This window comes from Dasypus novemcinctus, chromosome 7 (assembly GCF_030445035.2).
Source record: "Dasypus novemcinctus isolate mDasNov1 chromosome 7, mDasNov1.1.hap2, whole genome shotgun sequence".
NCBI classification, from domain to species: Eukaryota; Metazoa; Chordata; class Mammalia; order Cingulata; family Dasypodidae; genus Dasypus; species Dasypus novemcinctus.
In genome coordinates this window covers 7,783,469-7,810,839 of record NC_080679.1, presented here as the reverse complement: position 1 = coordinate 7,810,839, position 27,371 = coordinate 7,783,469, and the positions used below count along the sequence as shown (strand labels likewise).

Genomic DNA, 27,371 nt, shown 5'->3' with positions numbered 1-27,371 from the left:
AAAACGCAGTGAAAGGACACAGAGCAGACAATGGAGGGAGGGGGAAAGCAGCTAAAGGCAGGAGCTTTGGGGTCAGAGGGGGCTGGAAACAGGCCCTGCCACGCAGCAGCCGTGGAAACTGGGACGACTCCCTGCATCTCTCCTCTAAAAGGAATAACGAAACTGACCTCAAAGGGTAGTGAGAAGGAACTGCGTGGAGCCCGCACCACCATGCCAGGCACGCGGGGCAGGTGGCACAGTGGTGGCTCTTACGCAAGGACTGACCCAGTGGAAAAGTAGCTTAGAGGACACCCTGTGGAGAACAGCCCTGGACCCACTTCTTAAGTGTGTTTCAGGGACCGACACGGGACAGGGTCGGCCAGAGTGAGCCTCGTGACTGACAGACTGCACAGGTGAGGCGCTAAGGCAGACACGTTGCGATTTGGGAACCTCCTTCATGGCAAGTGCCTGCAGAATTGACTTTTGGGGGAGAGAAGCCAGGCTGGCCGTTGGCTTTTAAAAGCATGAGACCCTTGGTGGAGGAAAGCCAGGGCGACGCAGCAGGGTCGTAGTGCACTGGGGGGCCAGTTGTCAGATTTCCAGGCTGCACCTTGAGCAGAGGCAGAAGCCCTGGCCCGGCCCAACGTGGCCCCTCAAATATTCCTACAGTTGGGAGAGCAAAGGGACGTCTGAAAAGTTATGAATATGCCTGAGAATAAGGAACAAATGGTAAATGCACAGAGGACTGCTTAGCAACTCGGGACATCACATCGGGTGCCTCCAGTTTTTCTCTCTACACCACGGGCTCGATCCTTGAGCTTGCACAGGGTGACGGGGACACAGTAAGTGAGGAACGACATCGGCACATATGCCCTCTGCATCCTGAAATGTTTTCCATTTGAAGGCCATAATTTATTTTCATCAAGAGCCTTGTTTGGGGCACTTTCCTTAGTTTAAGAACTCCGTGGTTCCCTGCTGTTCTGGAAGCCAAAACCAACGGGAAGGTGTTTCTGCAGCCTCTTCCTGAGCCAGCCACCCCAGCTCTTCACAGCGCGTTTGGAAAATAAAACCCTTTGACGTCACGAGAATCTTCCTGTGATCTTATTTAGCAGTTAACAGTCCTGACTTTGTGATCTCTCCCTGGGCATTTGCTTCTTCACAGAATTCACTCTTGTCCCAAAACATGGCACAATACAACTCGTCCTTGTGCTTTCTTGGCTAAACAAAGATATTTGCCAGATTCAGAGTTTCCCAAAAACTGCATATGTTCACAGCAACCACAAATGATGATCCTGTCTCTTTGCTTAAAATGAATGACTTCTCAATTTGGGAGGGGGGTGTTTTATGTGTGTAATGTTTTTACCCAGCTCTTGGCTCTGCACACGTCGAGGCCATGTTCCACAGTCTTCCCTTTATCTTTTCCTACCAAAAGATGGGAGAAAAATTGTAAGCAAATATAAAATCTGGCTTTTCATTATGATAGGTTTTGGTGAAAATCTTAAAAGTGTAGGGTTTATGTCATAATTGGGTAAAGTATCTAAACCACATGGCTAGAAATACTGAACGATTTTACAAAACGTTCGACTCAGAGGAATTTGATGAAGGCCTGGGGCTCAGTGGGACAAAGCTGCACGTGATCTCATGTGGCACAGACCACGGGACGCCTAGGGAGATGGCAAAATACCTGGTGAAATTCATCTCAATTTCCAGCCTTGAGAAAATGTTCAAGGCTGCCCGGAGCACTGTGTTAAGGAGGATTCCGAGGATTCAGGCTCGCTTACGGATGTCCTTCCTGGGCCACGAGCGGGACAGCATGCTCTTCTCATCCCCCTTACCGACCAGACAGCTGCAGTCAGATTCGATGGCTTGCTCCTGGACTCGCAGTTAGTAGACGGCAGAGCAGGAGGAGGACAGGAGAGGAAAGACCATGCCAGGAGAGAGAACCCCAAACGTGGGAGCCCAAAACCTGAAGTTGTGCGCACGGAAGAGTCCAGGGCTGCCGCGGACGCTGAAGAGGCTCGCTGCTAGGCATCGCTTGTTGGTGAGACAAGAGCCCTGGCCGGAGGTCCAGCTTTGGTATTAGAGCATCCTAAACAGAAGCCCTAGTTTTGTTACAGCAGAAGCCGAGCGTGGAGAGGACAGCTTTGTTCCCCGCGGGCTGTGGTTATGTCGTCGTGTGATCGGTGTTACGTGCTGCCAGCCCGTAAGCCCCATTCCTGCCAAATGGCACATTTTCCATTGTGTGTCTGACGTTAAGTGTGTTGGAAAAGGTGACAGCTTTGTGGACAGAACCCTCTGGTGTCGGGGGTCTGAACCCCCAGCTTTGGAGGCCCCGGGCTTGCGCAGCCAGTGGGCAGTGGGGGGGCCTGAGACCCAGGAGAATTGCCTCCTCGCTCCAGGCCTCCACTTCCTCCCCAGGCCAATGAAGAACTTGAAGTGGCTTCTGGGTACACAGGAGCCCTTCTCAATTCGAGAGAGAGAGACCCACCTTCCCAGCGCCCTCCTCCTGGGCCCCCTGCACCTCACAGGCCCTTGTGAGCCCTTTTGCATCACAGCTGGGCACAGGATGGGCCCCCTTGGCCTCTGCCAAGCACAGGGCAGTGGTGCCCTTCCCGAATTCCTTCCACGGGGCAGACTTGGCATCTGTTATCTCCTCGCTGCCCCTGCGCCCCCAGAATGCTTTCTTGTCAGGTGGCTTTTGTTGGAAACAACTTCCAAATGTGAAACAGTTGCAGCTGCCTTTTTAGCACCTTAACCCTTTGTCTGCTAGGATTCCACAGAAATAAATGATGACTGATTGGCCCATTAACCTTTGGAAAAAAAAAAAAGTTTGACAGCCGGGACTTGTGTAATGAGGAGGGATTCCTTGTGAAATCAGTTTGATGGCTGTGTTGCTTGCCCCTGAGGAGGCAAAATTAGCCCCACGGGGCCTCGTCTGCATAGAAACTGGACACAATTAGTGTAATATCCGGTGTTATTAATGTAGTTTGGAATAATTGGGCAGGTTGATTTCGACAGGTTCATGGTGCTAAAATACTATTATCGTGGACCCTTCCATGAATAACCGTTAAACATGGAAAACTGTTTAAATCCCTTTGAGCCCAATCACAAAACTTTATTAAACAGCTAAGCCCTGTAATTTTGCCCTGTTAAACAACACCCCAGTTTTTATTTTGGTCTTTTGGGGTATGGTGGTCTATTGATTTTCAGTTTTCTTTCGGGGAGGGGGAGGGTAATTGAATTTTACTGTCCACGCTTATATCTAAAGTTAAGAAACCCATTTATAATATAGATACTGGCCGGAATTTCTGTAATCCAAATTCTATCTTTACAGAATGAATTAAATATAAGCCACTGTAATTGTCTTTAATAGTACATTTGTATTAGTGAATGAAACCACATGAAATGAGTCACAGCTGCTAGAGGTGCTGACCATTCAAACATCCCTTCGTCATGCTTTCAGAGGGTGGCAAGGGCAAGACTGCTCAGCTCTATCTTTTGGACTGATTGACCTCACTTGCCCGTTATTTTTATCATTTTGTTATCTTTTTAAAATCTAGTTGGCCATTCAGATAGCTCCACGGCGTCACTGTGCCACATTATAATGGAACCCTGCCAGCCCACTGGTACTTGAATGAGGTTAGGTCATGTGATAAAAATGCTGTTTTGAACCTAAAGAGGAAAATTTTAAATTTCTGGCCATAGAGAAGAAGGAAACATATTTGGGTCCAAAAGTCTAAAACCTGCCAACTTGAATGAGTGAAAGTAGTCACATTCACTATCCACAAGTTTAAGCACAGATTGCAATCTGGAGATTTATTGGGCGTTGACATAAGGTGGCATGGGGAGCTCATAAGAGGCCCTCGCCATTGCTATGTCTTTTCTCCTTTGTGTCAGGACCAGTTTAGAGGTGGCGGAAACCTCGTGTGCAGGACTTTGGGCAAGGAGGGGCTCTCGGCTGATGGAATCGAGCGTAGGTCAGGCCAGAGCAACAGGCCAGGGACGCCCAGCTCCCTGCCCACCTGCCTCCAGGCAGCCGCCTCGTTTGCACAGGGTTTCCTTCCCACCAAGGGAGCAAAGCCACCTGCAGCAGTGGGCCGTGTCCTCACAGGTCCCCAGTGAGGGGGAGAGGCTCCGTGGCCCCAGCTCTGACACAGCAACCTGGAGATGGCCGCTTCGCTTGGACCATGTGCCTCTTTTAGGAGCAGACTGGGTGGCCAGGGGCGTGTGTGCTCTGGCCCACTGTAGACTGGACCCTCCTGCCCCTGCTGACCAGCCCCTGGCCAGAGTGACTCCCTCACCCACCTCCGTGGGACGCAGGAATGCTCTAGGACAGATGCTCCCCAGTGGCTGCATTCCCTAAAGAAACACCCAAGAGTGGCCAGGCCCTGCCGCTTTGCTCTCCTGGGCTCAGGAGTAAGGGGAATCCCACAGAAAAGACCCCACTTGACCCCCTGGCTGCCACAGCTCTTTTCTTACTTAGGTTTGGGTTTTTTCTGATTTTTTTTTTCCTCTTTTTTTTTAATGTTACATTCAAAACTATAAAAGGTCCCCATATATCCCCCACCCCCCTCACCCCACTCTTCCCACATCAACAACCTCCCTCATCATCGTGGCACATTCATTGCATTTGGTGAATACATTTTGGAGCACTGCTGCACCACATGGACAGTGGTTTACATTGTAGTTTACACTCTCCCCAGCCATACATATAATGCCCAGCATCTGCCCCTGCAGCACCACCCAGGACAACTCCACGTCCTGAAAATGCCCCCACATCATATCTCTTCTTCCCTCTCCCTGCCCTCAGCAGCTACTGTGGCCACTTTCTCCACATCAATGCTACAATTTCTTCCATTACTAATCATAATAGTTCTATCCTAGATTATCAGTAAATCCACTCTAATCCATACTCTATTCCTCCATCCTGTGGCCCCTGGGATGGTCATGTCCTCTCCACCTCTATATCGAGAGGGTGCTTTGATTCCACTTGGATGCTGGATGCAATCCTCCTGCTTTCAGTTGTAGGCACTCTTGGCTCCCTGGTGTGGTGGTTGACCTTCTTCCCCTCCCTGTTAGCTGGCTGGGGTAAGTCCAACAAACCAGAGGGTAGGAGTTGCAAGTCTCTGAGGCTCAGGGCCTGGCCGTCACATGGACAGTTGTTGGTTTGTTTTTAAGAAATGGCAACAGCAAAAGAGCACTGCTTGCAGCTGTATGGTAAGAAAATAGTTCAGTTAAATGAGATGATGCCAGTAAAGGCCTAACATCCTTCCTGATTGCAGTATTTGAGCCCAAGGGTTTTGTCGCTATTATTATTGCCATGCAGCAGATTCATGACAAAGAAACAAAGTATTCCGTTTTGGAAGTCATATGAAACATTAAATATGTAATTCCTCTGCAATCCTCTTTCTTATTTTTTTAACCTTGGGAGGCACACAAAGTTGTATGGCAGAGCTAATTCAGTTTGGAAATTCTAACTGTATCTCTAAGTGTTTACATATTACCCTTCCTCCAAAAAAAGCCACATCAAAGCTGTGTCCTGGCAAACGTGGGGCCCTAGCGTCAGCTGGTGCCCATTTGGCGATGTTGGCACAGAGTGTTCCAGAGTGATCTTACGTAGACTTTGTGCCCAGATGATAGACCCTTACTTGGGAAGCAGAGGCAGCCCAGCCGCCTCGCTTCTTATCAAGAAAAAAACAGAATTGGAAAGGCTAGGCCAATGAACAAGCCTGGCAGGCACAACTCAGTCCATGTCCCGTTTAAGAAGCGACTGCTCACACGCCCAGAACTCAACTCATCTGAGAGTTAGTTTCTTTGAGGGACAGTGCTGTGGGATGACTGTACCCCTGCAAAGACACAAGATTATAGACATAGTGAAGAAAGGGCCAGCCTTTCCAGTCATGTGCTTTTTCTTGGAACCAGTGTCCACCAAGCTTGGGTCATAGGGTGTCCTGTCCTGTGTCTGTTTATCTTTCCTCCATGTACCCTTATTGGAGTTCCATTATAATGACAGACTCAGCCAAGATGAAACCTGCTCAGACTGGCTCTCAAAATACTGAGTTAGTCCATCACCTTGCCAGGCACTGTGGGATCTTCTATTTACCACTTATTTTGACTGACCAATGCTGCTGCGTGGTCCTTTATAATGTTACTTTCTGGAAATCATTTGGCTTATTCACAGTTCCTTTATCTGTCCTACCCTTCTGTATTGCCATTTACTAACTACTATTATTGTTTATAATAATTTGTAGGTTATTTTGAGTTTTCTCTGTAGACTATCGTGTAACCTGTGAATGACAGTTTTATCTTCTCAATCCTTAGAGCTTTTGTTTGTTTTTTTATTGTCTTATTGCACCAAATAAGTGTGTGGGTAAAAGCCATTATTGTGGGTATCCTTTTCTTGTTCCTGATGTTAAAAGCTAAACAGGGGAAGCGGATTTGGCTCAATGGATAGAGCGTCGTCCACCTACCACATGGGAGGTCCAGGGTTCAAACGCGGGGCCTCCTGACCCGTATAGTGAGCTGGCCCACGCGCAGTGCTGATGCACTCAAGGAGTGCCATACCACACAGGGGTGTCTCCCACATAGGGGAGCCCCACGCACAAGGAGAGCTGCCCTGCACAAAGAAAGCACAAACTGCCCAGGAATGGCGCCACGCACACGGAGAGCTGACACAGCAAGATGACACAAGAGAAAGAAACAGATTTCCGGTGCCACTGACAAGAGTGCAGGCAGACACAGAAGAACACACAGCAAATGGACACGGAGAGCAGACACCCGGGGCGGGGGAGATTAAAAAGAAGTTAAACGTAATGATACTGGTACTTCCAGTCAACCAGAAGGGTGGCATAAGATCTCCAGGATACCAGTTCCCTACAGAATCTTGGAATAACTAGCAAAAACTGATAGAGCCGCTTTTCTCAGAACTCCAGAAAACACTTAAAGGGTCGCAGTAACTGGGCAAGGGCTGAATCAAGAAAGTACAGCTTTAAAAACAGTAGGAGAAGCCTTTGCTGCCCACCCCCCACCACTTCCCGAGGTGTCTGGAGCCAGCCTGCACACCGTGGTGGGTCCTGGCCCTGTGCTGGAGGGAGCAGGTGGGGCCCCTGTTTGTCAGTGACAGCCTGTTGGGTGGCAGCCAAAAGACAGAACTGAGACCCTCCTCTCGGGTTCACCTTCCCAGGACTTGCCCGCCAGGCAGAAGCAGCTTGCATACAGCTAAAGCAGTTAAGAAACAATTAAGTCAAAATGGCCTTAAAAGAAGGATTACTGACTTTCAGACATAAAATAGAGTACTGGGGAGGGGGAGCATTTCACAGGGAGTAGAGAGGACGTCCCGATTCCTGTAAATGGGAGAATTCCTAAGGCCACAAGCCCAGGACAAGACGCAACCTCAGAAAAGAAAAAGAGGGTCCTACCCTGAACTCTGTCCTCAGACTGATCTTCCTCTTCTGAAGGAGAGCCCCAGACATCAGGAGCTAATTTGCAGAGACAGTTGGTTTCTTTCTTTTTGTTAGGAAAATTCTGTCCTATTACTAGAGGGACAGAAAGAACAGACAGCTCAGAAACTAATACCATAGTTAACACAGTAAAAGGCACAGTATACCATTATGAGACAAACAAGAAATGATTGCCCATTAAAAGGGACAAGATAGGGAAGCGGACTTGGCCCAGCAGTTAGGGCGTCCGCCTACCACATGGGAGGTCCGTGGTTCAAACCCCGGGCCTCCTTGACCCGTGTGGAGCTGGCCCATGCGCAGTGCTGATGCACGCCAGGAGTGCCCTGCCACACAGGGGTGTCCCCCGCATAGGGGAGCCCCACGCGCAAGGAGTGCACCCCGTAAGGAGAGCCACCCAGCGTGAAAGAAAGTGCAGCCTGCCCAGGAACGGCGCTGCACACACGGAGAGCTGACACAACAAGATGACGCAACAGAAAGAAACACAGATTCCCATGCTTCTGACAACAACAAAAGTGGACAAAGAAGACACAGCAAATAGACACAGAGAACAGACAACCGGGGTGGGGGGAGAAGGGGGGGAGAGAGAGGGAAATAAATAAATAAATAAATAAATAAATAAGGAACAAGCTAGAAGTTCAGAAGCCATCAATGAAGAATACCAGGCTTCGGGCATACCAGGCTTTTGAAAAAAATTATTCTCAATGTGCTCAAGGAGATAAAGGAAAACATGGTGAAAGAACTAAGAATATCAGGTAAACAATGAATGAACAATATGACTCAATTTTTAAAAATGGGAACTTTTAAAAGAAACAAAAATTACTTCAGTTCAAGACCACAATAACTGAAATGAAAAATTGTCTAGACACTTTCAATAGCAGATTGGAACTGATGGAACAAATAAACAGGAGGGAACATTTTCTAACTGATTTTATGAGACCAAAATCACCCTAATACCAAAGCTAGATAAAGATACCACACACACAAAAAAAAGGTACAGACCAATATCTCTTATGAATATAGATGCAGAAACCCTTAACAAAATGCTCGCACACCAAATCCACCAGCACGTTAGAAAAATTGTACACCATGATCAAGTGGAATTCATCCCCGATATGCAAGGGTGGTTCAACATAGGAAAATCAATGTCTGCAGTACACCATATTAATAGAATAAAGGAGGAAAGAAACAAAAAAGAGCAAGCCACAAGATCATCTCAATTAATGCAGAAAAGGCATTTGACAAAATCCAGCACCCCCTTGATGAAAACACTTAGAAAACTAGAAATAGGAATAAACTTCCTCAACATGATAAAGAGCATTTATGAAAAACCCACAGCTAACATCCTACTTAATGATGACAGACTGAAAGCTTCCCTTCTAAGATCAGGAAGAAGATCCCCCACTGTTATTCAACATTGTACTGAAAGTTTTAGCCAGAGAAATTAGGCAAGAAAAAGAAGTAAAAGGCATCCAATTTGGAAAGGAAGAAGTAAAATTTCCCTATTTGCAGATGATATGCTCCTGTATATAGAAACTCCTGAATGTCCACAACAAAGGTACTAGACCTAATAAACAAAATCAGCAAAGTGGCAGTGTACAGCATCAACACACAAAAATCAAGTGTTTTTGTATAAGAGTAGTGAACAATATGAGGAGGATATCAAGAAAAAATTCCATTTACATAGCAAGGAAAAGAATCAAGTGTCTGGGAATAAATTCAACCAAGGATGTAGAAGGCTTGTATTTGGAAAACTACAAAACATTTCTAAGAGAAATTTTTAAAATGACCTAAATAAATGGAAGGACCTTCTGCGTTCATTGACTGGATCCCTAAATATTGTCAGTTCTACCCAAAGTGATTTACAGCTTCAACACAATCCCAATTAGAATTCCAACAGCCTCTTTTTTCAGAAATGGAAGAGCCATTCATCAGATTTATATGGAAGGATAGGGGCTCCTGAACAGCTAAAACTATCCTGAAAAAGGATGCAGTTGGTGGGGAACTGATGTAGCTTGAGTGGTTCAGCACCTCCTTCCCATGTACAGGGTCCTAGGTTCAATCCCTGATACCTCCTAAAAACAAACAAGAAAACCAACTCTTATTGGGGAATGGATGTAGCTCAGTGGTTGAGCACCTGCTCCCCTCCCCCAGCCCCCTAAAAAAACTGAAGTTGGAGAACGTACCCTTCCTAACTTTAAAACTTATTACAGGAGCCCTGCCCTGATCAAGATGGAGAAGTGAGTCACTTCAGTGCTCTGCCTCCCCCATATAAGCTTTGAACAACCATCAAGAATAGGCAGAAACAGCTTTCTAAAAGCTCCAGGAAATCATAAGGATTTCAGAAATAGGGTGCATGCTAAATCATGAAAAGGCCATTTGAAGACAGATTTTGTGACACCCTGGCTGGCTCCTCCCCCACCACTCACCAGCTCCATGTGGAGCCAGCCCTCTCTCCCAGTGCAGGTCCCTGATCCTTGTTCCAGGGGGAACAAAGTAACCCTTGGGCACACACTGGGAGCCTGTATGTCTGGCCAGTCTGCCTGGTGATGGTCTGAGGCACTTGGTGTCCCAGAATTCGCCCTGCATATGGAAAGTGGCTCACCGAGATGATCTACGGAACACGGGGGTGGGAGGGGCAGTCAGGTCACGCTGCCTGGGCTAAGGGACTGCTGGCTGTAGGACATGCAGTCCAGTGCCTGGGACCATGAGGCAACGGTTTTTGGGATCATTCCTGTCCATGTAAGTGGGAATTCCCAGGGCCACACACGTATACCAAAGACAAGGTACATGCACAGAAAGTCTCTGGGAGGCCCTTCACTTTGGCCTGGAGTGATTCTCCAAAGGCGTTGTATGGGTAAGTGCTGACAGAGAGTGCCCCCACAGGTGAATCTTCAATGATGTGCCAGAGTGTTTTCTTTTTTGCCTCTTATTTTAGTTTTTGCTAGCTCCTGGCATTCAAGGAAAGCTCTGTTATAACACTACCTGGATACAGGCATAAGGAAGATGCCTCAGAGTCTGAATTCCAGCAGTAACACAATAAAATATCAAAATGTCCAGATTTCGACAAAATATTGCAAAACATATGAAGAAACAGAAGTAAGGCCATAGGCAAAGGAGAAGATTAAAGTTCTAAAAATGACCAATGAGGAAGACCAGACCTGGGACATCCAGACAAAAACTTTGCAGAAATGTCCCTAAATATGCTCAAAGAGCTAAAGGAAAACATGGACAGAGAATTAAAAGAAATCAGGAAAATAACAGTTGTGCACAAAGAGAATATTAATAGAGAGCTAGAAATTATGAAAAGGAAACAGCTGAAGACCACAATAACAAATTTAAAATTCCATAGAGAGGTTCAACAGAAGATTGGAGCTGTCAAAGAAAGAATCAATGAACTTAACAGTAAGACAATTGAAATTATTCATTCTGAGGAGCAGAAAGAGGAAAGGATGAAGAAACATAAACAGGGCCTGAGTAACCTGTGGACATCACCAAAATGCCAATATATGCACTACAGGAGTCCCAGAAGGAGAAAAAAGGGGAAGTTTTCAAAGAAGTAATGGCTGGAAACATTCCACATTTGATGGAAAACATGAGTGCAAGCATCCCAGATATGCAACAAAACTCTAAACCAGATGAACCCGAATAGGCCCACATTGCACCTTGTTATAATCTGCCAAAGATAAAGAGAGAATTTTGAAAGCTACTTATTGGGATGCTTGATAAGATTAAGTGCTGATTTCTTTTCAGAAACCATGGAGGCAAGAAGGCAGTGGGAAGACATTTAAAGTTCTGAAAGTTAAAAATTGCCAAGTGTGTATTCAGTGTCTGGTGAAACTGTCTTTCAAAAATGAGGGAGGAATTAAGACATTCCTCCATAAACAATAGCTGAGGGACTTTGTCACCACTAAACTGGCCCTACAGAAAAAGTGCTAAAGGGAGTTCTGCTAAAGGTAACAGTAGATGATTGAAGCCACTTGAAAAAAGAAGGATTTCCAGCGAAGATAATGGCATGGGTAAATATAAATACCAGGAGTATTGTATTTTTTATTTGTAACTCTACATTTTACTTCCAAAGGGATCTAAAAGGTAAATACATAAAATGTAACAAATCAATGGCTTTAGACTCATAAAGTATAAATATTGTAACTTGTGACTCGCATTACATAAAAGTGGAGGGATGGAGGAGTATAGGAATATAATTAATGTATGCTATTGAAGTTGTTAAATTGGTATCCAAGCGTATAAGATCATTATAGATTTAAGAGGTTATATTTAATTCCCTGGTAACCACAAGGAAAATATCAGAAAGCATGCAAATTCAGAGACAGAAAGTAGAATACAGGTTGCCATGGGTGGGGCAGGGACAATAATTTAATGCAAAATGGAGTGTGGGGTTTCTTCTTGGCGTGAAGGGAAAGTTCTAGTGACAGATGGTGGTGAGGTACTGCCACTTTGTGACTATGATTGATCCCACTCAGTGGTACGCTTGGGAGGAAGGAGTTGGGGTGGGAAAATTTACATGGCATATTTGTTTCCACAATTTAAAAAATAAAGAAATGAAAACTTATTATAAAGTTACAGTAATCAAAAAATTCATGGTACTGGCAGAAAGACAGACGTATAGACCAATGGAATGGAATTGGAAGTTCAGAAATAAACCATACTGCCAATTTATTTTTAATAAGTATGCCAAGTCTACCAATGGGGGAAAAGTAGTCTCTTCAACAAATGGTGCTGGAAAACTGGATACTGGTCTGCAAAGGAATGAACATGAACCCCTAATTCACACTATAATCAAAAATTAATTCAAAATGGGTCAAAGGCCTAAGTATAAGTATGAAAATTATAAAACTTTTATAAGGAAACAAAGGGAAACACCTTCAGGACCTTGGCAGTAGTTTCTTAGAGTTTGCAATGAAAGAAAAAATGATATGGGACTTCATCAAAATTAAAAGCTTTGGCATTGAAGGACATTATCATAAGAGTAAAGAAAACCTACAAAAAGAGAAAATATTTGAGAACCACATATCAAATAATGCTTTAATATCCAGACTATATAAAGAAATCCTACAACTTAGCAACAAAAAAGGGACAATTTTTTTAAATGCAAAAAACTCAATTAGACATTTCTCCAAAGAAGCATATAAAAAGGTGTTCAACATCATTAGTCCTTGGAGAAATGCAAATCAAAATCATAGTGAGATACTGTTTCATGCCTACTAGAATGACTAGGAGTGGGGAAAAAACAAACAGAAGATAATTAGTGTTGGAGAGGATGTGGAAAAATAGGAACCCTCATTCATTATTGGTGGGAATGTAAAATGGTGCCACTGCTGTGGAAAAGTTTGGCCATTCCTCAGAAAGTTAAATATAGAATTACCATAAGATCCAACAATCCTGCTTCTTTCAAAGGAATTGAAAGCAGGGACAAGAACAGATATATTTGCACGCTGATGTTCATGGCAGCATTATTCACAATTGCCAGAAGATGGAAGCACCCCAAGTGTCCATCATCAACCAATGAATGGATAAACAAAATGTGCTGTATTTATACAGTAGAATATTATTCAGCCGTAAAACAGAATAATGTTCTGATACATACAACAGCATGGATGAACCTTGAAGGCATTGTATGGAATGAAATAAACCAGGCACAGAAGGACAAACAATTATGATCTCACTGATTTTTCATATTCTAATTCATAATTAAAATAAGGAAATTCGTAAGAGGCAGAAACTAGAATGCAGATTACTGAGGTCTAAGTTAGATGGAGGGCATGGAAAGTAAATGCTTACTTGGTACAGGTTTGTTGTTTGGGGTGATAGAAAAGTTTTAGTAATGGGTGGTGTGATGGTAGCACAGTGCTGTTCATGTGCTTGATACCACTGAGTTGTGTATTTGAATGTCGTTAGAAAGAAATTTGAGGTTGCATCTGTGTTACTAGGATAAAAATTTGTAAATTCTATAGGACTGTACAACACAAACAGCAAACCCTAATGTAAATTATGGACTATAATTTAACTTAATAGTATAATTATATAGTTTAATGTTGTAATTATTAAGTTAATAGTATAATTATATTAATATTGTTTTAGTCAATAATTTAATAATTTAAGTTAATAGTATAATTATATTATTGTTTTCATCAAGTATTACAAAGGGGCCATACTAATTTGTTAATAATAGGGAAAACTGCATGTGTACAGGGGTGGGGTATGAGGGAATGGATTTTCTGCATGATTTTCCTGTTAACCTACAACTTCTCTAATTTAAAAAAAAAAATTAAAGGATGCTTCTAAACATTTTCCCATTAAGAATATTAGTATTTATTTTTATTTTATTGAAGTGTGTAATCCATACATGAACATACATAAACAATAAGTATGTAGTAATCATTGTGAAATTGCAAAACAAACATGCGTATCATCATATAAGGTTCCCATACATACATACCCCACACCAACAGCTTACACTGTTGTGAAACATTTGATACAAATTGTGAAAAAACATAGTCAAAATGTTACTAACTATAGCCTATAACTTGTATGTGGTATATTTTTCCCCTATCCCACTCGATTATTAGTACCCTGTATTATTAGTATTATACACTTGTTATATAGCATGAGAGAATGTTCTCATATTCGTTCTATTACCCATAGTGGGGTTTTGTTTTGTTTTGTTTTGATAGATGCCCTGTGTTCCCTTCTATTCCTGGTTTGATAAGAATTTTTAATCGTATTTATTTTCCTTATTAGAATATTCTGCCTCTTGCTTGCTTGGGAAGTTATATACTCTGCTTCTTTTCTTCTAGAGGTGAACTGGCATTTTACTACACATACCTAATTTACCAAAATCCTAAGTTAAATTTTTTTTTTTTTTTGAGGTACCAGGGACTGAACCCAGGACCTCATATGTATGAAGCCAGGCCCACATCGGCTTCCCTGAGTGGGTTTTTTTGTTTTGCTTGTTGTTTCCTTCTGTTTTTTCAGGAGGCCCCAGGACCCAAACCTGGGACCTCCCGTGTGGGAACGGGGCTCCTAACCATGGGACCACATGGTAGTTCTCAGCTCCCCTGTGAAACAAGACAAGGTCCATTATTTGTTTCTTCCCCAAATAAGACACTTTTATTAGAAGTAGTATTTTTTTAAAAAGTATTTAATACAACTTTTGCTTAATTCATTCACATGTTTTTCTGTCCATTTGGTCACCAACCCTTTCATCTCAAGCCCTCCTTCCAGGATCTTCCTGAGCTATATCTTTTAGTAATCCCTTTAATGGATTTAATGGTTAATGGGGAATAAGGTCTTTCAGGTTTTTTGTAGGAGAAAACGTCTTAAAAGAGAGTTCTTCTGGATTCCCATTGCTAAACTGATGTTATTTTCTCTTAGGACTTAGAAAATATCATTCCTCTATTTTGCCATTTTGATTTAAGAGCCATCTCTCTGTTCTTGCAGGCTGTACCTAAGATCTTTTTTTCATCTTTGATTTTCCACAGTTTCATAAACCTATGGTGTAGTTGCCTCTGTTGTAATGCTTCTTGTTAAATACTGTGCTTCCTCTGTCTTTGACTCCATTTTTTTTTAACAGTCTGCAGAATTCTAGCTGTTCTGTCTGGCAATTAATGCATGTTGTGCCTCTCTCCATTTTCTCCATCTCTCTCCATCTCTCTCTCAGTGTCTCCCTGCCTTGTCCTCCTGTTCTGTGTGTGCCAGCCAGTTTCTCCAGATGAATCTTCCACGTCAACAGTTCTCTCCTCAGCTCTCATCCATTGAGGTTTTTGTTTTCTTTTGCTCGTTAACAATTATAATTTATATTTCCAAAGGATCTACCTTCTTTTTCCCAATCCGTCTGGTCACTTTTGATGGTTTCCTCTGGTTTTACTATTTAGGGGGATTGCGTCTTTTATTTCCTCAGACATCTCACACATTGTTATTTTGCGTTCCGGATCTCTCATCCTTTGACTCTAAACCTCTTGTCTCGTTTCCTTTGTGCTGGATGGCCTTTGCTTTTGTTTTGAGTTCATGTAAGATCACTGTCCGTGGGATTCTTAGCTTCAGAGAAGATGCCAGGAGCAAGGAGGTTCTGCAGACAGGGGCCGCTCAGCCCTTTCCTTCCAGGATGCTGGACGCAGGCCTCTTAGATTTACCTCTCCACCTTACCGTGACGTCGTCTGTGCTGCCGCTAACCACGTTTGCCCCTGGAGGTAGTCCTCATTTTTGCAGGAGTTTAGCTCTTCATGTCCACAGTCCTGGTTTCAACGCATGCAGTTGTATTTATTTAATTTTTTTTTTTTGCTGGGGGAGGAGGGGAACCTTGAAGATGATGCCTTACTGAAATCCCATCAGTTTGACAGAGTATGTTTTATGCAGGATCCAGCTGTTTTGTAGGGAAGGCCGTTCCACGTATCTTGTCTCCTGTACTGCCGGGTGGGCGGGTCTGAATACACTCAGTAACAGAAATGAAGAATCCAAGTGAGCCGCTACCCCCTACCTACTAGAGCTACCGTTTGTAGAGCAAACACCTCTGTCGCTCTTTTTTGTCATTTGTATTTTTCCTCAATGAGTAGTAATGTGTGCTTACGGTTTTACACAGGGCTCAAATTATTCTAGTTTATTTTGATTGTTTTTTCATGTTCAAACTAGGAGAGTCTGCCAAGTTGGAGTCCACGTAAACTGGCTGCTTCATATTTTCCATCCTGCCCCACACCTATTTGAGAGCTTCCTGGCTTTATAGCAACAACAAATTTTGCTCCTCTTTGTGGCCAGTGCATGGGGAGGGCTTGTATGTTCTCAGCCTGCACCCCACAGACTCCTGCAGCTGCCTGCAGGCTCGGCGTGGCAGGGACCCTGGGCTGGGCCTCACCCGGAGGCCAAAGAGCAAAACGGACTAAGAGTGCATAGCACACTCAGCGCAGGCCTCATTCCCCAGCCGGGGGCACACGGTGTACGGAGGGTGAGCGGGCAGCGGGCTGGAGGCGAGGCTGACCTCGCCCGTGCGTGGTGGGGCGATGCAGAGCGTGATGAGGGAGGCGCTAGTGCCATGGAGTTAGTAAACCCTGGGGGGTGTTTTAGGGCTGACCCAGAGCTAGGGAGACTGCCAGGCAAGTTCTGGAAGTGGAAGTGGAAGTGGAGAGAAGGCACACATCTGGAGGTACTGCCTGGGCCAGTTAGATGGCCATGTGGAGAGGGAGAGAGTGGGATCCAGGTGATTTCAAGGTTTAGCGCTAGAAAGAGGGATGTCACCACCACCCGAAATGGAGACACCCCCAAAGAGGAGTGTTTGAAGGTCATAGCAATCTGCTTTATACACGGTAAACCTGAAGCAAGGACACAATTTTCAAGCAGTGTCTTATGCATTTAAAGAGCCAAGAACGATGAGATTTTTGGATTGGAGGTACAGGTTCAAGAATTGTCCATGCATGTTGGAAGTGACTGTCGACACTATGGAAATTAATGATGTCATAGGAAGGGGATAAGGATGTGGGAAGCACCCTGAACCAAGCTTGAAGGTGCCCTCAGTGGAGGCCACGTGGAGGGGAGGCCATGTGGAGGGGAGGCCGGAGGAGGAGAGAAAGAAGGGCGACTGGAGAGCTGGAAAGAAAACTCTCCCGGGGTTGGGCAGCCGTGGCTGGGAAGCGCCCGCACCCTTCCTAAGCAGGGGCGGGCATTGCTAATCCGTCTCCAGGAGCCCAGACCCAGCTTTGGACTCTTCCACTTGGACTTCAGGCAGCCGCTGCAGGCCGAGTTGCCCAAGGCCCGTCTTCCATCCCAGCCGTGGACTCAGCTGGAAGGGCCTCACCAGGCACCTTTGAGGGGCTGAGGTCCCTCTAGTCTCAGAAAGGACAGCACAACCAGGGTGTTACACCCTCCAGAACGAGGAGCCCCCAGCTGGACTGTTCCATCTGTAGATGGTTCTGTGGGAGAATCTTGTGCCTGTGGAGTCCCTGTCCATCTTTCCATCCAGGGAACCTGGCACAGGTGCAGCCCTTTGCACCTGCAGGTTCAGCTTTCCTTACCCTTCAGTTCCAGCGCATGTTGCTCATGATTCTGGCTGGACACGTGAGCAGGGAAGCTTGGTAGCAGAGCAGTTGTGGGAGACTAACGGTTGTCATTTTTCCCCAGAAGATCCAATAAATCCTAATCAGAGGGACCTTTTTACGTGCATGTGAATTTCACGGACTTTCAAAAGCACAAGCCTGTTGAGTAGAGCTCCTGATGATCAATGTCCTGCTCCACCCTTGCATTGCCAAGTTTTCCTCAGGGTCTGCCTGTGAACAAAGTAGCTCTTTCCTGCCTTTTCTAATCCTTCGCTAGGACAGTCTTGCATAAAATACATGAATTGGTGCACTGTCTTGCAAGAACTGGTGCTGAAAGAGTTGTGACGACTGGGATTAGGGGTATAAAAGCCCATGGGTCCAAAACGTGGACCTTTTAAATCCCACCACTGGCGTGTCTCAGCAGCAAGGCGGGAGTGCGGGTCAGCCGTGGAGGAACCTACCAGAAAGTCACAGCTCATTTTTAAGGTGAAAAAGCCTGATGTCGGGTGGATGTGCTGCCCCTGCATCAGCACAGGGGTCGTGTATTCTCATAAAGTCAGGAGCCTGGTGGGTTCGAGTGAAACTGCTGATGCCTCCCTCACTTTCTGAGCTCTCATCCCAGAACGCAGGCCCCACGTGGATCAGAAGACCCAGAACCCAGGGCCCGGGGACTGAGAGCATAGGGGTGCTCGCAGCCCTGCCGGGGAGTTGGCAGCCTCTGGCTTGGAGCCAGCTACCCCTCTGCCCACAGCTCATCCCCATTGAGCCCCTTCCAGAGCCTTCCTGAGTCAGTGCTAAGCGAAGCCAAGTTCGGCACCTTTCCCCACAGGTCAGGGGCACCAGTCAGCACCCAGGCCCTCAGAGCCCGGGACTGACCTTCCTGCAGCACCTGCGTCATGGTGTTGCCGGAGCCCCAGAAGGAGCCCCAGGTGCAGAAGCTTAGAACCCCAGGGGAGTCACAGACCCTTGGGGAGCTGGCGGAAGCCACAGGCCTCCTGTCAGAGAAGCACCCCTCAACGCCTGGAGAGGAGAAGCCCTTCGCCAGACGTTTTGCAAATGGATGCACCCACCTGCCCTACATGTGGGTGCCGTTCAAAACCAGCTCTACAGGTTGGGTCCGGCTCGTCAGGAGGTCAAGTTCTACGAGCGGAACGGTGCTCGTTCTACATAGAAGGCGACACCAGTGTTGGGCAAAGGTCTGCTGCGACGTGGCCTCGCCCCCTTTCTGGGATCCTCCGTGGCCATTCGGTGAAGCAGCTCCTCAAACCTGGCCTTGCGGCGACGACGTCAGCACCCTGCCGTGGCCCCGGGGTGGCCCCTGTCAGCCACAGAGGGGGCGCTGGGCCTCACGAGGGAATGGGGAAGGGGGGGCTGGAGGTTGCTGTCACTTCAGTGAGGAAGACCGGGGGCGATGAAGAAGAGCCGGGCAGCTGGCTGTGACACGCTGCCATCTGCTCACCAGGGACCCGTCGGGTCTAAGAGCGCCAATCCAGACCTCTCGGGGGTGGCGCGCGCCGTCTCGGGTGCCTCCCCTCGGTTTCTGGGGCTGAGGCCAGGTGGGGCTGGGACTGGGGGCACACGCCCGCGTCGCCTGTGGGCCGGGCCCTGTGTCGGCCCAGGTCAGTGCCTTTCACTTAACGCCTCGGCAGCCGTGAGGGAGGGACCTCTTCCCATTGTGTGGGTGAGGAATGGAGCCCCAGAGAAGGCGGGGAGCTCGCCGACGTCGTGGCGGGTCGTGAACGCGGGGGCTGCTGTCCCCGTTGCAGGCCTCTGGCCCCACAGCAGCCTGGCGTCTCGGTGGACGCCTTTGGGTACCTGTCTCCTCACCTGGAATCCCGCGCCGTCTCCCCGTGTGAAGACGATGGGGTCTAAAGTGCTTTCCCTCTCGGGCAGGACCCCTGCCGGAGCAGGACAGACGCCTTCACACACGCCTCTTCTCCGTGGCTGTCTGCACGCAGACGCGCCTAAGGAAGTGACGGCTGCACCCCGAAATTCACGCCACTGATTTTCTTTCCGCCCCGCAGGTACCCGTGGTTAGCAGTACGTTTTTTCAGCTAAGTCACTCGTCTGTGCCTGGCACAGAGACAGCTCACGCTGCTTTTCCTTTTTCCTTTCCCCTGAGCGTTGGTTGAAATCCAGCCAAGCCTGCCGCCTTCGGGAGCCCAGCCGCGAGTGTTCGGAGGGGCGTGGGCTCGGACCCGCTGCCCGGGTGGCCCGGCCTCAAGGGCGGCCGGCACAGCCCACGCCACGGAGCCCTAATGCCTTGGTGCTGGGGGAAGGCGGGGGGCCACGGCCTCACTGGGGCTAAGCTTCACCCCACCTCTCTGTTTCAGAGCAAGAAGAAAACTTTGAGTTTATCATTGTGTCCCTCACCGGCCAGACGTGGCACTTTGAAGCCACCACGTATGAAGAGAGGGACGCGTGGGTCCAAGCCATCGAGAGCCAGATCCTGGCCAGCTTGCAGTCATGCGAGAGCAGCAAAAACAAGGTGAGACCCTCGGCAGGTGAGACCCTCGGCAGGTGAGACCCTCGGCAGGCTGCCCCCAAACCAAGGGCCACCTTGGGAAGTAAAGACCCCAAGGGAGGGGAAGGATCAGACAACGCACACAACGCCAAGACCAGTTGTTCTTTCTGAACCAAAAGCAAAATAACAGATTAGCAAATACTTGGTGTCTAAGCACATCGTGTGTCCTCCATGAGTGTCCTAGCTTGACAGTGTTCACATTGTAGAATATCCAGGGTTAAATCTTTACCCTCTGAACACATCCCAGGCATAGAATTGCCCTTCAATTATAAATGACAGAAGCCTTTGCACTGCTGTGGCTTAGAAGTCTATCTTTATTTTTGTTTTAGGCAGAATGCACTCAGGAAAAAAGATACACCCTTAGAAGTTGCACTGTTCTGTTCTCATAAATGTCCCCAAGCTCTCTTACATCAGGTTAGAAAACCAATTCTTGTTAGGAACTTAAATGAAGAGTAGATACAGGTATCCAAGTGTGAGGGGAGTTTGGGGAAGATAAAACTTCTTTTTCTAAACTCTGCCAATAAAGCCTAGCATGCTTTTAATTCAGTAATTAGGAATGATGCTTTTGCAGTTGTTTAGCCAGAAGAATAGACTTTACCCTCCATTTTCTAGGCTATTGCCCCCTGATAGTCCTTAAATAAATAGCATTTTCCCCCATTTGAAGAATCAAGAATTCCGTCAATTTCTTTATCTCTAATGCTTGGATGTTTTTAACTCCAGCTCCTTTGCTGGAATACTTTAGACTCTCAGAAAGCCTTTTGTTTTTTAAACAATTATCAACTAGAAACCAGGGGAGAGGGCCTTGTCCTCCAGCTCCAGGTGCATTGGTAACCATTTGAAGAAACGTCCACCAGTGATTTACGTTCAGCTTTGCCATTGGGAGGAAGTCAGCCTTTCAGAAGGAGAGAGTGCCTTCTTTTATTACCTCTTTAGCTGGGGTCAACCAGACCATGGGGATTATTATTATCATGTAATTTGCTCCTGATTTTTAAGGATGTTTTACACCCAAGATGGGGAGAACCACTGCCTGTATTTCCGAGTCCTTGACTTTGCTGCGTCACGTCCTCTCCGCGGCTGCTGAAACAACGCCTGGGTGCTTCCAGGCCTCCACATCGGGGGGAGGACACGTGGGAGCCCCAAAGCGCTGGAATTTAGTTTCCGAGCGGAAGTAAGGCAGACCTGTGTCTGCAGTGATTTTCCGTACTCAAGTCTGACTCCAAATCTGTGCCCTCTTCACCTGATTCAGGGACATCCAGAACCGCCCCTGCCTTTCCCAGTTCACACCCTCGCCAGAATCTTCCAAGCTCTCTCCACTTTATGAAAAGTGGCAGCAACACCTCTTGGACTAGTGCAAATTCAGCCTTAAAATGCCACCCTTTTCTCCGATGTCAGCACTTGGGCAGGTGCCTTCCTTGGGGACGCCAGGGCAGGTGCCTTCCTTGGGGACGCCAGAGCAGCTGGAAGAAGGCAGCCTCTCACCTGTTCCCCTTGCCGAATGCGAGCACAGGTGGGGAGGATGGAAACAGCATCCAGGAGTAGCTTGAGGGAAGAAATACAGACTTAGAATGAGTCATAAGGTATTCTAGCTGCTGTGGATAATTGGATAATTCGGAGTTAACAGCAGGACGAGACATATATATCATAGAAATTATACAGATATATGGAGAGAGACAGATTCCTGAATGTGTGTGCACACACATGCGTTCCAGGTGCAGATATAAATTCTTAAACATACATTAAATACTTAGGTATCTAACAAAAGCGATTTTGAAAAAACAGTATTTCATTAGTTAATTGGGCTATACTAAGTAATAAATTGTAATTTATCATGTAGTAAGCAGTACATTGTTTCACACAAAACAGTTTGACACAGGGTGGTTCAATTTATGCAGAACACTTAAATGAAAATTCAGGCTTATTAGGAGTGTCTTCTGGAATTCATTTTAACAATTTATACTTGCATGATATTAAATGCATTCATCCAAAGACTTGGGCATGGCACATAACCTCTACCTAGCATCTCTTCTTCTGTGAATTGGTCCTTTATAATTAATCCTGAATGCAGGCAAAGATTTAGCAATAAGCATGTTCTTTATAGCACTTTTTTTGTTGTTGAGAAAAATTGGAAGCAACATAAATGTCCATCAAAGAGAAATTGACAAATAGGTTGTCATCAGTGGAATATGCTGCAGCTGTTTAAAATGATAACAGAAGAGAATGCGTGATGGCATTGAGAAAAGGTGATACATGATCAGATTTAAAAAGCAGATTCCAAAACAGTATATATTAATTATACTGTCCTTTTAAAAGTGCATATATGTGTATAGATGGGCTTAGGAAAAAAAAGATTAGAAAAATATATATCAAAACTTTAATAATGTTTAACTATGGATGGCCACATTATACTTTTAAATTTTTTATGTTCTTCTTCCCCCACTGAATTTATAAATTTATTGCAATAAACACTTTAATCATTTTTAAGGAGGACAATAAAGTGTACATTTTCAGAATAAATTTCTCCCATGATGCTCCCATTTCTCTCTGCCCTCATGGCAGTTGGTAGAAACACTTGTTCTGGAGATATAGCAGGAGTTTGTTGCCATAGCAACTAAGGTCCTCTTAGAAGGAAAAGTGAACTTCCAGGGGATGGTATGTGGTGTGGCCTGGGCTTTCCCATCAGGAGCCCCGAGACAGGTTTTACCACACTGATCAATTCCTGACTCTGCGCTTGTGAGCAGGTTTCTTTCTCATTCTTCAGTCTTCATTCCAAGTAGATACATGGCAGAAAAATGCATTAGCCAGTTACCGTCTCCAAGGGACGGGGGCCTCGGGTCTCAAGTCATTCACAAACAATCCAGAACTCCCCGTCTCCTGGTTTCTGGTCAAGTCTGTCTCATCAGTTAGATCTTAGCATGAAATGCTCTCCCTGGTGTGGTGGTGAGTTCCCCGTCAGCTAGCCTCTTCCTAAAGACTTGAAATGGGAGTCAGTGTTAGAAAATCTCCCTAACCCTGGGTTTCCTCTCCCCTGACATGGTGGGTGGACCTGTGACTGTCTCTCAAGGACCCCTCACCTCACCTGTGTGTGTCTTCCTGTGTGCCCAGTCCCGGCTGACGAGCCAGAGCGAAGCCATGGCCCTGCAGTCGATACGGAACATCAGAGGGAATTCTCACTGTGTGGACTGCGAGACCCAGAGTAAGTGGTGCCGGCACGTGGGACTGGACCCTGAGGAGGGGGAGAGGGGCTTCTGGGACTGAGCCCAGAAGCAGCGAGCCCGAATTTGGCACAGACTTTTTAATACGTGATTTTCACAGCTTCAAAGGAATTGTAATGTTTTTGTTTGGATTTTAACACCACACACTAGAGCCTTGCTGGCCGCAACGCCCTATTTCTCTGATGCTTCTGACCACAGACTCTTACCTGTGCCTGGGGCTAAAGGTGAGCAGCCATCAGCAGCATGGCAGCCAGAGGCACCTGCAAGCCACAGCCCTGCGCCATGTCCAGGAAGTGGCCTTTTGCTTCATCGTTGACCAGTGATTTGCTTTTTCCATAAAAATAGCATGGAATTGATCATTCCTACCCGGAGATTTGTTTTTTAATTCAAAATCATATCTTTTGGGTATTGCCATCAAATGGTATCTGTTTTTGTGTGTGTGTTTTTGCATTTTTTGTAATCTTAACATTTACTACACATTGAAGAATTTGACTGAACTAGTGGAATTGGTAACTGCTGCTCTGCTCCGTGCCCTGGAGTAACCCAGTTTGACTTTGTGCTTTCTGTTGTCTGATAGTTTTTGCTCTTAGAGAGTCTTTTTGTTGTTCATGTTCTTGAGGGCAGGTGCTTGACTTTTATATATTTACATCCCAGCCACCAGGTTTGTGCACAGGAGAAACTTTGAGAAGACCCTAAAGTAGGGTTTTTAAGAGAAGGAAGTCCAGTTCAAACAACATAAAGAGCCCTGGCACCCGGCTGGGCTCTGGCTGGGGCTCCAGGGATAGGCAGGCGTGGTTCTGGCTGTTCCGGAAGCTGAAGAGTCGTGGGCCACGTGCGGACCCAGTGACCGGGAACCAGGCCGCGGGAGGGCCTTGGGGAGGCGCCTGGCGTCCAGCGGTAGGCATTCACAAGGCTCTGGAACACGGGTGGGACTGGGGCAGATGGCGGGGAAGTGACGGCACCTTTGTGGGCAGAGGGGCCAGCCGGAGTGAATCGAATCACAGGACGTGGAGATGCAGTGTCTCTGGGTGCATTTGGGAAGACAGAAGCGGCTCGAGTTGGAAAGCTGGTAAAGTCAAGGGAGGGTGATGATTGTAAAGCCTTCTTTTTTAAGCCAAGGGAAAGCATTAGATGTTTTATGGCAGAGAAAGACGGGAGCTGAGCTGTTCCTTGGGGCGACTGACCTGGTCGTACTATTTCAAAAAGATGGAACAGGGAGGCAGAGACTGGGCTGAATTTCAGCCTAATGCAGGGAAACTAGGCCCTTGTCCAGGGCGGTTTCAGACAAAAGGCAGACAGGAGCCGTTTCTGAGGGACACTCCTGGGCGGGGACAGGAAAGGGGAAGTTGGCAAGTCCAGGTCCCCCTTTTCCAGAGTCTCTCCTCCCAGGCGAGGAAAGTGGTTTCTTCAAGTATCTTGAGAGACTTTATCTTAAAGTATCTTATTGTCGTTATTTGAGTTTCTAAATTTCACTGTTAAAATGCATAATGAAATGAAATTGGAAGAGAAAAGTAGTGATTTGAAGTGTGTTTTGATTTTTTTAAAACTTTTTTAAAGTAAGATCTTTTAAAAGCACAAAGTCTGATAACTATTAGAACATCCAAGATGGGAAACATCTGCAGTTGTGTCCACAGGACATCTAAAGATTCCCTTAAAAGAGACAATTGTGCGGCTTAAGGTTTCCCGGTTTTGAATTGCACTGAGAGCCAGAGGCATCGGTTAAGACCAGGGAACATGGAGGTCAAAAAGCTTTAGATTATATCATAAATATAGGGATTCCCATATTCCCCACACTTTCCCCATCAACAACATCTTTCTTTAGCGTGGTACTTCTGTTACAATTGATAAACACATATTGAAGCATTGCTCCTAATCATGGAATGTAGTTTACATGAGAATTTACACTTGGTACTGCACAGTTTTATAGGTTTTGACAAAACATATAATGGCCTGTATCTGTCATGGCAGTGTCATACAGAACAATTCCAGTGTCCCAAAAATGCCTCATGTGACACCTGTTCCTCACTCCCTCTCCTCAGAACCTTTGGTGACCACTGTCTTTGTATCAGTGTTACAAGCTCTTCCATTACTAGAATAATAATAAGTCTACTTTAGTCCATAGCTGCATTCCCTCCTTATGTTTGTTCAGTCCTCAATCTTGAGGATTTGGGAATGGTGATGTCCACTCTGCTTCTGATTGAGAGGGGGCTTAGATGCCACAGGCCAGATGGATGGAACGGTCTTGCTTGCAGTTGTAGATACTTCCTTTTTTTGAGATGGGCATTATCCATCATCATCGTTTTTGTTAGTTGTCCTGGGTGAGTCCAATGAACTGGAGAGTAGGTATGGGCTGCAACTCTGCTGAGATTCAGTGCTCAACCAACATGAACAGCCAGAAAATTTTAGTCTCCGGGACTTATATTTAATGGGTTTAGTGCTAATTATAGTTTCAATAAAAGGGGCATAAGAGCCATGTGTAGGAAAATTATAAATGAGTCTAAATCTGATACGTTGGGAGATACGTTATCATATATTCCAAGGTGCCAAATTCTCGAGGTTGTCTGCCCTGCCTATTGTGTATAGATGTCTCTAGAACCCTCAGAAGCACCCCTGCTTGAGGCACGGTTACTGTGCCAGTTAGTGAGATCCTCCTGAGACATGCATAAGCAAAATCTCTGAAATGACCTCCCAACTCACTTTGAAATCTCATAGCCATAAAAACTCATTTGTGTTTAATATTTCCCCCTTTTGGTCAAGGTCTTTTCCCAAACACATTGCTAGTTGTAGTTTGGTAATAATCCCTCATGCCAGGGAGGCTCATCCCCAGCAGTCATGTTGCACACCAGGGAGAATGCTGAGTTCGGCTGAGAGAGAAGCCACATTTGAGCAACAAGAAGATCCTCAGGAGGTAACTGTAGGCAATATATGATACTAGGCTAAATTTTGATTTCACAAGAACAAGATTCGTAAGTACAAGCGTCAGTATCAAGGGCCTGGCATATTTGTCTGTTCTCCTTCACTAGCTATTGCCCATGTACTCTAGGGATTCTTGCCACTCTATTAAGAGATTGCAGCAGGATTCCCCAGGATGGGAATTCAATATTTTTTTATTACTGTGTGGGTCTCCACTCACCAGGACAACACCCCATGACCACATGAACACATTCATATTCCATAGAGGCATGCCCCAGGTGGACCCCTCCCCACACATTCCCCCACCACTGGCACCCCCGCCAGTGATCCTCCCCTGCCACAGTTGGACCCTTTTGCAATTCCAACCTCCCTGAAAACAAAGCCCAAGAAAGAAAGAAAAATAGTAAAAAATGAAATAAAAATTTTTATATTGTGTCTTTCATCACCATAAGATTTATTATTTTCTGTATATTCCCTCAGTATCTTATTTTTTTCACTTTATTTTCAAAGAAGCTTTAGGTTTCAGAAAGACATGGAAAATATAGGGGATTCCCATATACACCACCCCTCTCCTCACATTTCTTACATCTTACATGAGTTTGTTACAATTGATGAACAAATGTTAAAGCATTGCTGCTAACCATGGGCAATGAATTACATTATGATTTACGTATACTTTTTTCAGTTTTGACAAAATGTGTAATGGCCTGTATCCGTCGTTGTAAGATCATGTAGAACAATTCCACTGCCCTAAAAATACCCTGTGTTCCAATCATTCTTCCTCCTCCTCCCCTCGGAACCTATGGTAACCACTAAGTTTCAGTTTTTTAAGAATAGTTACATGCATTAATATTGAGGGCTTGTGATATTGGTTTGCTTTCTTTTATTAGGCACTGCCTATGTTCTTGAGGGATTCTTGCCCCTCTAATTGAGAACATAGTAGGACTCCACAGGATGGGAGTTTGATATTTTCTTGTTTATTGTGTGGGTCTCCATCCACTGAGATAATACAATATGACAAGACGAACATTTTCATATTCCGTAGAAGCCCAGGGGCACCCTCTCCCTCTGACCCCACCCCCTACGCTCTGCACCAATAACCTTTCCCTGCTATATTTGCCAAAAGAACATTCCCACCGTTGTAGTTTCAACCACAGACCTACAAATCCCAAGAGCTCACCTATTCCTTCCTCTAATCCTACCCCCAGTTCCATGGATAATCCATCCCAACCCCCTCTCCACC

At 45.8% G+C, this 27,371-nt stretch overlaps 1 protein-coding gene across 3 annotated transcripts in view; it reads left to right on the top strand.

The window, feature by feature from the left end:
• The window catches only part of AGAP1 (ArfGAP with GTPase domain, ankyrin repeat and PH domain 1), a 617,334-nt gene that overhangs the window by 516,683 nt on the left and 73,280 nt on the right, over positions 1 to 27,371 (top strand). For all 3 annotated transcript variants that reach the window (XM_058299852.2, XM_058299856.2, XM_058299853.2), the window contains 2 exons: positions 19,813 to 19,967; positions 23,106 to 23,196. In XM_058299852.2, coding sequence (XP_058155835.1) covers positions 19,813 to 19,967; positions 23,106 to 23,196 — 246 coding nt within the window. The remainder of the gene's footprint in view (positions 1 to 19,812; positions 19,968 to 23,105; positions 23,197 to 27,371) is intronic.